General features: G+C 43.6%; 1 protein-coding gene across 2 annotated transcripts in view; it reads left to right on the plus strand.

The window, feature by feature from the left end:
- The window catches only part of Lta4h (leukotriene A4 hydrolase), a 32,662-nt gene that overhangs the window by 2,625 nt on the left and 17,849 nt on the right, over nucleotides 1–12,188 (plus strand). For both annotated transcript variants that reach the window (XM_057757714.1, XM_057757715.1), the window contains exons 2-6: nucleotides 2,052–2,182; nucleotides 3,588–3,708; nucleotides 6,906–6,974; nucleotides 9,674–9,778; nucleotides 10,821–10,873. In XM_057757714.1, the coding sequence (XP_057613697.1) occupies nucleotides 2,052–2,182; nucleotides 3,588–3,708; nucleotides 6,906–6,974; nucleotides 9,674–9,778; nucleotides 10,821–10,873 (479 nt within the window). The remainder of the gene's footprint in view (nucleotides 1–2,051; nucleotides 2,183–3,587; nucleotides 3,709–6,905; nucleotides 6,975–9,673; nucleotides 9,779–10,820; nucleotides 10,874–12,188) is intronic.

The raw sequence follows: 12,188 nt of genomic DNA on the forward strand, positions 1-12,188 counted from the left end.
GGTTTCATCCTATGTATATCCCTGTTTGTTTGTTTGTTTTCTCATGGCAGTCTGTGGACAAGTTTTTAAAGAAAATAGAAACATGGTACAGAAGCATATGTCTTTCCCTCTTCAAACCTGCTTTTGTTGTTGTTTTGTTTTTGTTTTCTGGGGCAGTTTTTCCCTGTGTTACAATTCTGTCTGTCCTGGAACTCACTCTGTAGACCAGGCTGGCCTCTAACTCACAGAGATCCACCTGCCTCCGCCTCCTGAGTGCTGGGATTAAAGGCGTGTGCCATCATGCCTAGCCTCAAACCTGCTATTATTTAGAAAGAACTTGAGATGGGGTAACATATGAACAGAGACTGGCCATGTAGCTTTGTGATACCGAGTTTGCCTAGCATGTGTGACACCTTGGGTTTCCTTCTTAGGACCAGGAAAAATAAAATAACATATATAGTAGAATAAGATTCTAAAAAGGAGTCTAGGGGAAGAGAGTAGATGTAAGAGAATCAAGACATAGCATAGAGCCCAATCAGTCCCCAAAAATGAGCTGGAACTGGACAGGTCTTTCATCCCAGCGCTCTGTGAATTCAAGGCCACCTGATCTCCAGAACGAGTTCCAGGACAGCCAGGGCTTTTACACAGAGAAACCCTATCTTGAAAAAACAAACGAACAGAAAGTGTGCTGTAAAGTTGACGTGTGCTAAGGGCAGAATGACTTAGGTTGCTGTACGCCACCTGTTTGGGAATGCAGAGTTCGTCCGTGTGTTGTCTAACGAGGGACACTGTGACATATAGTAAGTCATTGCCATAGAAACCTCCTGTCATGTGCAAGACACTGTCTCGTGACTGTGTAAGTAGCTTGGTTTTGTGGCTGGTGCTCCGTAGATGTCAGCCAGAAGGTCTGATTCTAACTCTTCAGTCATCCTGGTTCTGGGTTTTCTTACTGCTGCTTTACGTGGCGGTCATGGTCAGTAACATGAGTGAAATCTGAAAGAGAATTTCTTAGAATATTTGGAAATAAAGGTTGAGGTTTGGGATGGGCTCTGCAGCTTAAAAATGTGTTTTCTGTCTTGTTGTGGTCTGGAACTTGACTCCAGGGGTAAATTGCCTTCTTATGTTTTTTGGATACTGAGCTAAATCTTGGGGATGTGAACCTGGGTACCATTCTCTTTAAACATCCTCAGTCTTAGTGCAATAGCGCCGTAGGTGTCATTTGAGAGGGCGGGGCTAACTGCTACAACAGTCAAGAGACCTGAAAGTGGCTTCCCAAATAGTAATCATTATAATAACTAACTCCTCTGTACAGATCTGAAAAGTTAGGCAATAGGGAAGCTAGTACAGCTCCTTTGGATGTCAGTGTGGTGATTTCTCAGAAAATTAGGAAACAACCTTCCTCAAGACCCACTAATACCACTTTTGGGTATACATCCAAAGGATGCTCAATCGTGCCGCAAGGATATGTGCTCAACTATGTTCATAGCAGCATTGTTTGTCATAGCCAGAACCTGGAAACAACCTAAATGCCCCTCGACTGAAGAATGGATAAGGAAAATGTGGTACATTTACACAGTGGAGTACTAACAGCAGAAAAATAAAATAATCACAGCTTGAATTTTGCAGGCAAATGGATGGATCTAGAAAACATGATTTTGAGTGAGGTAACCCAGACCCAGAAAGACAATTATCACATATACTCACTCTTAAGTGGTTTTTAAACATAAAGCAAAGAAAGCCAGCCTACAAACCACAATCCCAGAGAACTTAGACAACAATGAGAACCCTAAGAGAGACTTACATGGATCTAATCTTGATGGAAAGTAGAAAAAGACAAGATCTCCTGAGTAAATTGGGAGCATGGGTACCTTGGGGGAGGGTTGAAGGAAGGGAGAGGTAGGGGAGCAGAGAAAAATGTAGAGCTCATTAAGTATCAATAAAAAAAATCATATGCCTTTAATTCGTAGTTTCCCTTCAGATTTTACTCTGAAAGTAGCTGGTTTCATCCTCACTGTGGTAAACTTACATCTTGTACTCATTTCTATGAACCGTTTTCTTCTGGTTGATTTTAGACTTTGGATACAAAAGACCTGACGATAGAGAAAGTGGTCATCAATGGACAAGAAGTCAAATACACTCTCGGAGAAAGACAAGGGTACAAAGGGTCACCGATGGAAATCTCTCTGCCCATCGCCCTGAGCAAGTATGGCTGCCCTCCGCTTCATATGACTGAGTAGTGACAAACAGTATTTTAGAATAATTCAGGCATCGTTCCTATGTTTTTAACTCTTGTTTATATGTAGTGGCTGGCAGTCACTTCTGCAGTCTGTTCACATCGGTGTTGACAGTGAAAAATGGTATGTTCTTAAAACACTGAAGGAAGTAGGTGCACGAAACCCTGGTGATCAGGACACTGAGTAATGACTTCTGGAAACCCACCCTCCACCTCTGTCCCAGAGGGCAGCTGCTGGGACTGATGGAGCAATAATCATAATGCCAGACATAGAAAGGCTGACTTTGTACCACTATGTCAGTGCTTAAGCGTTGACTTTAATTCCTTAAGCCCCTCTCTGCCCAGGAGCTGCACTTGCAGACGAGGAAGGGGACTGGAAGAGAAATAAGGAAGATTGTAGCCAGAATCATTAGGCAGGCGTACACCCTGCCCCTGCTTGGTTGGGGAGCGAGAAAGTAGAACTATTCGCCTATAACAAGGGCAATCTCCTCCCATCTTCCAATATCTCTATGCCTTCTCTTCGCCTTGAAGAAAGAGAAGCAAACTGCAGCGTAGCTTGGGCAGCAGCATCATTAGCCCCATTCTACAGGTAAAGAAAGTGATATGTCAAGGTCAGGTCATTGCCCCAGTGTACTGGGTCTGTGGTGGGGTCAGGATTTCAATATGGGTTGGGCTGCCTGTCTGCAGAGTTCCTGCCATTATCGGCCCTTCTGAAACTCTGGGGTGAGGAGCCAGTTTTTGTTTCCTCTAGTCTTGGAGAAAGGGATTTTTTTAAAAAGATTTATTATATATTCAGTGTTCTGCCTGCATGTACCCCTGCAGGCCAGAAGAGAGCACCAAATCTCATTACAAATGGTTGTGAGCCACATGTGGTTGCTGGGAATTGAACTCAGGACCTTTGGAAGGGCAGGCAAAGAGCTCTTAGCCACTGAGCCCTCTCTCCAGCCCTGAGAAAGGGATTTTTTAATTATTAGATTCTACAGCTACAAAAATGACTCTGCACGTTTCTTTCTCATGATGTGACTTACCATCAAGAGCAACACCGGTCACGTGCTGGCACCCACTGCTGAGGTAGGCAGAGTGGTAAAATTGGTTCTTCCACATCCCCACTGTCACAGAAGACAAAATGATGTCACCGATGCAAAGTGTGTGGCCCATCGTGTGTTCATTGGTACTACAGTGATAAGAAACCCCAGGCTGACGCTCCGGTAGCAAAGTCAGAGTCAGATTCACGTAAGCTGCTGTGTCTCTAGAACTCACTCCAAGTCAGTGAGACCTCAGGAGAATTCCTTATGCTATTCCCTGTGTGTATTCTGAATTCAAATTCTGCAAGGTGTAATTATACTCTATTAATATCAGTGTTTGTCTCATGCAGAAATCAAGAGGTTGTTATAGAAATTTCCTATGAGACTTCTCCCCAGTCCTCTGCTCTTCAGTGGCTCACTCCTGAACAGACTTCTGGGAAGCAGCACCCCTACCTCTTCAGTCAGTGCCAGGTAAGGCTGTCCAGAGACTGACGGAAGGTTCCTGGCACGTGCAGGGTGCAGGGCTTATAAAACACATTGTTTTGTTTCATAGTATATAAGACAACGTATACTCTCGTATATATCTTGCTATTGATACAGATTTCTTTGACTTGGAAACAACCTGCCTAAGTTGAAGTACTTCAGGCTTATTTATAGTTCCCAAGCACCTAGCATATACCTGTCCCTAGAGTGGGATGTAACAAATGGCTCTAAAATGCAGGAAAATTTAATGAATAAAATTCCTATGTGTTAATTGCAGAAATGCTACCAGTGAAAAAGAGAACCCTGAAAGTTTGCGTTCCTAGTTGTAAAATATATTAAGCACACTTTTAAAATGACAGGATTTCAAATACTTCTTTACCTTCTAAAGCTAGAGTTAAAATACTCTATAATGAGAGATACTTTATTACAAGGATAAATATAATGAGAGATACTTTATTACAAGGATAAATACTCTATAATGAGAGATACTTTATTACAAGGATAAATATAATGAGAGATACTTTATTACAAGGATAAATACTCTATAATGAGAGATACTTTATTACAAGGATAAATCCTCTATAATGAGAGATACTTTATTACAAGGATAAATAGAAAATTTTTCTGAAGAAAAAGTCCTAATTCTGCTAATCAAATCACTTATGACTAAAGAAAGCCCCTCGTTAAACATTTACTGTGTTTCTAGGCATCACGCCAGATACTCTGCATTGTTTAGCCAGTCATGCTAATACTCCTGTGTGGTAGCTATGCTGATGAGCTCAGAGTCAATTTAAAGTGCATAAAATGACAAAATATGTTTTAAACGTAATTACTTTGTATGAAAGGTGACTTTTTTATATGCCCCTCTGATCACAGTTTTGATCAAAGGGTTTACCAAAGTCACCAAGAACAATTTAGAGATTGACAAGGACTTGTTTAAAAGTGTTTTCAAGTCTGACAGAGAACTCTGACATTTATAAATATATAAGAAGATAAGAATATTTAAAATCATGGGTTTTTTTTTCGGGTTTGAAAAAAAATTACTTTGTATGACACTACTTGAAATACCTTTTTAACTTAAGAAAATTCTCTGGAAGAAGGCTGGGGCTATAGCTAACTTGAAGTGTTTGGTTGGACCCCCAGCAGCCCAGGCATTGGCTGTGGTGGTGCGTGTTCCTGTTTCCAACTCTTAGTCAGTGTGCAGAAGCAGGAGGATGGGAAGTACATGGCTGCCTTTGACTACATAGCTAATCAGAGGCCAGCTTGGGCTACATGAGACTCTGTCTCAAAAAACAGTCAAACGTGCATACACACACACACAACACACACATATACACACACACCAAAACAAGCAAACAAAAACTACAGAAAATGTCTTGAAAAAGATAAAAAGTGTTAGGCAAGAATATAAGAATATACAAATCGTGGACCCAGTATCGCTTCCCAATAGCTGATTTTCAGTCAGTATTTCTCATAGAGCGTCTGTAAGGTAAAGCTAACAAGAAATGTGATGCCTGCGAATTATCCCAAGGATGTAAATTTTTAAGTGTTTTGTTCCAGGCGTTTACTGGCAGTGTTCAAAGGACAGGAAGCAGATTCCAGGCAGATTAAGAATTTGTTGCGGTTGACTGGCAGTGTGCAGATGTGATGTGATTGATGCCTCCAGCTGTTGTCCACAGCTGTTTCTTTACCCAAGTTTGATTTAGTCAACGAAATGCATACAACAATGCTGTAGTGTGGCCGGGCCACCTGTCCTCATCCTGACGAGATGCTCAGGCAGTGTGCTCTTGGAAGCCCGCTTCATGACAGAACCAGTCAACGCGGATGGCTATGCTATATCCCAGCATTACATATTTTTAAAGATTTGTTTATTTTATGCCGATGGGTGTTTTTGCCTGCGTATGGCTGTGTACCACATGTGTCCAGTGCCCATGGAGGCCAGAAGAGAGCCTTTATTTTCTGGAACTACAGTTAACTACAGTTTCAGGCGGTTGTTAGCTGGCATGTAGGTGTTGACAACTGAACAAGCATCCTCTGCAGGAGTGACAAGTGTCAGTGTGTCACTCTGTCCCTCAAGGTTTTGTTTTTGAGGAATCCTCTAAATATGAGAGGCTTGAGTCTGTTTGTGATGGTGGCGTCGGCGTCGGCAATAAGTTCATGCATGTGTGTGTATGTGTAATTCACTTTGGTTTTCAAAATCAGTGGGTCAAGTATTAGCTATGACATTTTCTTTTTTCTTTTTTAAATCGTTTCTTAATCTCTCTATACCCCCTGCTGTCTGGGAACTTGTTCTGTAGACCAGGCTGGCCTTGAACTCACAGAGATCCGCCTGCCTCTGCCTCCCAGAGTGCTGGGATTAAAGGCGTGCCCGGCTTTGCTGTGTGTCTTTTAGAGCCTGGGGAACTTATGTTCCTGGTGACACACCTAGACAGTGTGATAAATTTACAAATTTGTTTCATAATAGAGCCCCTCTCCCTCAGGGATCCTATGAGTCTCCCTTTCTACATGACTATCATCAGCACAGAATGGTTTATGCCACGTTTCAGCCTGTGAACGTTCACCAGGGATAAAGAAGAGGGGTGTGTGTGTGTGTTTGTGTGCGTGTGCGTGCATGTACATGGGGGTGTTGTTTGCATGTGTACTTGTGGGGGTGTTGTTTACATTGTCATCAGGTATCTTCTTCACTTTCTTACTGTCTTATAAAAATATTACTAATAAAATCATCATCATCATTATTATTTTGACACAAGATGTCTAATTGAACCTGGAACTAGTTAACTTGGCTAGCCAGTGAGGTCCAGTGATCCTTCTGCCTCCACTTCCCCCGTACCAGAAATACAACAGTATGCAACAGGACCTGGCTTCCCAAAACAAAACAACAGTAACCAAAAGGAAGGGAAGAAGGAAGGAAATCATAGGTACTGGGCTCCAAATTCAGGTCCTCAGGTTGCCTAACCAGCATTTTACCCACTGAGCCAGCTTCCCAACTCTAGATCTGATTATTTTAAATCCACAGATCTGCTTTTGCTTTTCCCTACTCTAAAAGATCCCATGAGATACAAAAACTATATTAACCGTTAGGAAGAAGATGTACGAAACGAAATGAACGCTGTGATTTTAGTTGTTTAAGCGTAAGTTGATGTGTGAGAAAGGGAGTAGCTATTTCTTTATCTTCTCCCCCCTAGGCCATCCACTGCAGAGCCGTCCTCCCGTGCCAAGACACTCCTTCTGTGAAATTAACCTACACCGCGGAGGTAAGCGCTACAGACTTTTAACTGCGTTAAATAAGTAAGTGTGTTATGAATGATAAAGGAGTTGATTCAAGTGTCAAAAATAACGTACTTAAAAGGAACCTACTGAGTCTGTGGGCCTCATTTTGAGTCTCTAATAAAATGGTAGTGTTAAACATTACAAGTATTGTTGGACTCTAGCATCCAAACACTGAGGAGGAGTCGCCCCCAGAGACCACCTCATATACCACAGCCGACGCAAAAGCATGAGGATTTTATTAATTCTGTCATGACAGGGTCCCTCAGCATTCGGGAAGCCGAGAGACCTCGAATAGCTGGCACAGGCTACTTTTAAAGGAAAAGGCCACAGAAGCAAGGGAGGTTGTGATTGGCTTATTCAAAAAGGCTATTACCAATAATTGGCTGGAGAGCTGTTGCCAGATCCCAGATGATTTAAGAGGTCATTTTGACCCCGTTTCCCAGGGGACCGAATCAAAACATACATATATGGGTAATTGTTCAGGAACTGAGTACGTGCATGTGTATTTGTTAGGTCCTTGGTTCCCAGGGGAGGAGGGGAAGCACTGTGGCACGGAGGCTGAGAGGGTTCAGAGTTGTCAGAAGTGGCTTCAGGATTGTCTTAAAGTCTTACAGTATGAAAAGAGGAAATTATATTACTCTCGTTTTAAAAAAAAATTAAAATTCTAGGTCTAAAGAGAAGATTTAAGACCGTCTTTCCTAAAAATGCCTTCTGCAGCCTTGATACCTAGTGTAGAGCCCCAGGCAACATCTCCCAACTTGTCTGTGTGTGTGCGTGTGCGTGCGTGCGTGCGTGTGTGTGTGTGTGTGTGTGTGTGTGTGTGTGCAGTCCCTCTCTGTCATTGGCACTGCTTTGGTACCCCCAGTCCTTTGGTGTGGGGATTGGATTATAATTAATGAACATCATTCCCGAGGGTGGATCTCCTTAGACCAAGCAAATAAAATGAAGACCAGTGTTACTCCTGGGAGCTGCTTCATTCCCCAGTCTCTCCATGGACCACACACACTTTCTTAAAGCTATAGCATAATATGCTTGGTGGCACGGGACCTCCCAAGTTCTGGACTCCTTTCTACTTCTGTAGGCGGAGGCTGCTTGTTCGTTCACCCCTGCTCAGACCAGGAAATAATCAGGCAGAAACTATATTATTTGGAATACTGTTTGACCAATAGCTTAAGCATATTTCTGGCTTACTTTTATATCTTAAACTAACCCATCTCCATTAATCTGTACCACAAGGTTGTGGCCTATCGGTAAAGTTTCTGCCGGCTCCAGTGCAGATGTCTGTCCCTGAAGGCGGCTACATGGCTTCTCACTGACTATGCCTTCTTTCTCCCAGCATTCAGTTTAGTTTTCCCGCCTAGCTGTATTCTGCTAAGCCACTGGCCGAAACAGATTTATTGATTAACCATAAAAGCAACACACACACTTGAGCAAGTCTGATGATGGTCACAAATTGCCAGTCAGTGTCTGAGTGCCACCGTTGTCCCATGACCATGTCATTACCTGAACGATGAGAGGATCTGAAACTGGCCTCTGCTGATTGACTCCGGCTCGAGCTCCATCCTGTGCCTGGCTCTGTTATAGTTGGTACCTGATCCATGCAAGAACAGGCAGGTCATACTCGCGCTAGAGTGCACGCTTGCTAGCTCACTCTCACCTAAGGTGTTCTGCATTCCAGGGCTAGGGGACACACATCAGTGACCCTCTGTTTTGTGCCTCCCAGAGAAAATGATTTTATGGTTTTCAGCCAAAGTTGAAGTTACCACCCACCTCAGAAAATACTGTTTGTACCTCCAAGTTCTAAATGTAAAATGGCCAGAGTCATCTCTTCCGCCCTGCCGCGCGCGAGTCTGTTGTCCTTTGAGATTGTTTGGGCATGTGAAGGGAACAGTTATTGGCCACCGTTTTCACTCACAGTGCTGCTGGTCTCTTCGTTTTTATTATTGATTTCTTGCAGTAGACCTGTGACATTTTGCCCATATTTGGTGGGGAGCTGAGGATCAGGGAGGTTACCCACCCCAGTCTGCAGTTAGTAGCTAACAGGATTGATGTTCTAATGTAGCTTCTCCCCAAACCCTGCTCTTAATATTCTTGGTAAATGGAAAGATTCATCACATTTTATTGCTAACATGCTGCCGATTCTTTTTACAGAGCTTTTTTTAAAGCTCAGAGTCTGTGTATTGTGGAGATAGCCAAGAAGTGATGGAGGAGGGTCATTTTTCTATCTGTTGCTTTCATTGGTTAATTAATAAAGAAACTGCTTGGCCTCTGATAGGGTAGAATTTAGATAGGCGGAGTAAACAGAACAGAATGCTGGGAGAAAGAAGCCGAGTCAGGAGTCGCCATGTTCTCCCACTCCAGACAGATGCAGGTTAAGATCTTTCCTGGTAAGCCAACTCGTTGTGCTACACAGAATATTAGAAATGGGTTAGATCAATATGTAAGAGCTAGCCAATAAGAGGCTGGAACTAATGGGCCAGGCAGCGATCAAAAGAATACAGTTTTCGTGTAATTATTTCGGGGCATAAGCTAGCCATGCAGGCGGCTGGGTGCTGGGGACACAGCCCTGCCGCTCCTATTACAACAAAGAAGTGGTAAAAAAAGTCATTTTACATTTTCAGGAGAGGAGGCATAGACCCCACCCCAACTGTATAATTGCAAATGACTTTTTCCTTTGGACTAGGTATCTGTCCCCAAAGAATTGGTGGCTCTCATGAGCGCAATCCGCGATGGAGAAGAACCTGACCCAGACGACCCCAGCAGGAAGATATACAGATTCAACCAGAGGGTACGGTCAGATCCGTGTCTACACTCTGCCTCAGTTGGTAGTAGCCTTCCAAGAAGTTGCATCTGTCCAGGAACTCTGGGAACACGGGAGACTTTACCCAGTAGCCCCTCTGCCCTTTGGTTGCACCTAGAGAGGTTGCTGGGTAGGCATAGCCGAGAGGGCCTAGCTGCACTTTCTGGATCCAGCCCAAGGAGGCTTCCTGTTCTTTTCAGTCCTTATTCATTCACTGCCTCCTCACCTCAGTGTGTGATGTCACTGGCTAGAGTCTCTGTCAGTGTGTGGGGGTGGGAGGGTAACCTGAAAAGAACAGTTTCTGACACAGCTGAGGATGGACTGAACCCGTGTCGTTGACCTTTAATGGACAGAGCAGACTGTCTGTATACCTGGGAGACATGTTTTCTTGATTGTCTTCACAGTGGACATAGTTGCCTCCTTTCAGGACCTGTATTATCATAGCTTTGGCATCTACTTATTGCTGGTTTAAAACATAAAGGAATTTAGGCGGGCGGTGGTGGCGCACACCTTTAATCCCAGCACTCGGGATGCAGAGGCAGGCGGATCTCTGTGAGTTCGAGGCCAGCCTGGTCTACAAGAGCTAGTTCCAGGACAGGCTCCAAAGCTACAGAGAAACCCTGTCTCAAAAAAACAAAAAATAAAATGGGGGATATTTAGGGGAAAATATTTTAAAAGTTGGAAGAAAAAAATCCCAAAATATGAGGGGAAAGTGTCTGGTCCTTAGCAGTTACTGTTTGAGAAATGCTTATCGTGCTGTTTAAATTTGTGTAGTTCTGGTATTTGCATGCTAGTACTCCTCCCTTTTGTAGAATAAAAGGGAGACGGATGTTTTGAAGTGTTTTTGTATCATATGTTTAAATGATTTGCCCCTTACAATCAGAACTATTTGAGAAGGTCCAAAGGAGAGTAGGTTCATAGTGATGCTTGGAGATTGAAAGAACTGCATGATTTTAAATCTGGCCTGTCTGGCCTACACCGTTTCTACTTACCGACGCAGCATGCCCTGTGTGTGTTTTGTCTCCTCCAGGTTCCCATACCGTGCTACCTGATCGCGTTAGTTGTTGGAGCTTTGGAAAGCAGGTGAACTTGTGCACAAAATGAAAAGATGAAACCATACAGACGTTGAACTCCCGCCAGGGTTGATGGGTAGAACATGGTGTCAGGCTGACAGCTTTAGAGAAGTTCAGATAGAATTTTAAATTGTAGACAATTTCACTTTGAGTATATATTTTGATGGCAAAGTCCATTTGACCCCTGCACCTTAAATTTTCCAAATGTAAAATGAGCACACTCTCACCTGTAGGCTGAGAGCAGGCCTCGAACCTTGAACCAGTCATGTCTCATAGTCTTCATTTCCTTCTTAAAATTTGAATCTGCCTCTGCAGCCCCTTAGGTAGATACATGAAACAAGGAAGGTCCATAAAGCCCTTGGAACCCTAAAAATAGTATAGAAGTCAAGTATCTTGATGAAAGTTAGCAGTAGCTAAAGTGCACTTTTGGTTGGTTGTTTTGTTTTGTAGACAGTCTCAATATATAGATAGCTCTGGCTGCCCTAGAGCCCACTATGTAGTCCAGGCTGGCCTCGAACTCACAGAGATCCCCTGCGTCTGCCTTCCAAGTGCTGTCACTGAAGGGGTTCGCCACCACACGCATCATCTTGTTTCAGATTTTTATCCATATGTGTATGTGTGGCAGGTGCACTTGTGTGTGTGTGTGTGTGTGTGTGTGTGTGTGTGTGTGTGTGTGTAGATCAGTGGATGACTTCAGGTGTCACACTTAGACTCTATTCCACCTCCTCTGAGACAGTGTCTTCTTCCTGGCCTGGAGCTCTACAGTTTGGCTGAACTAGGGCTAGCAAGTGTCCTGTGACCCTCTGCCTCCACCTCTCCGAGATTACAAGCCCGCCATACTCAGCATTTTCACACAATGCTAGGATCTGAACTCAGGTCCTGTTCTTGCTCGGCAAGTACTTTAGTGACTGAGCCCTCCTCCCAACTCTGTTGTTGATAGCTGAAAATCAGAATGTTTATAATAACCATAGTCTTCAGTTGCTAAGAATGTGGGCACCATCGAGAAGCCAGGCCGCCCAGAGCCAAGCTGGAGAACTCATCTTTGGATATAGCTCACTGCCTCTGGATTTCATGTCCTTCGTCTGGGAAAGGAAGGAATACTCTTCAAAGGTGGAAAGTTCCAGGCCTGTAGGAAGCACTCAGCAAATGATAATAAGATGTTACAGCAGCTGTCAGGGAAAGCTCTTAGTAGGCGCTCGTTCTAATGTGTTTATCTTGTTGAGTCCTCGGCAGGGGTGCCACGGACTATTTGTTCCTATTTTGCCAAGGAGAAGCTGACACTCAGAGCTTTTAGGAACTTGCTCGGTCTTAGAGTTAGACCTGTC

The sequence above is a fragment of the Chionomys nivalis genome, chromosome 25 (genome assembly GCF_950005125.1).
Source record: "Chionomys nivalis chromosome 25, mChiNiv1.1, whole genome shotgun sequence".
NCBI lineage: Eukaryota > Metazoa > Chordata > Mammalia > Rodentia > Cricetidae > Chionomys > Chionomys nivalis.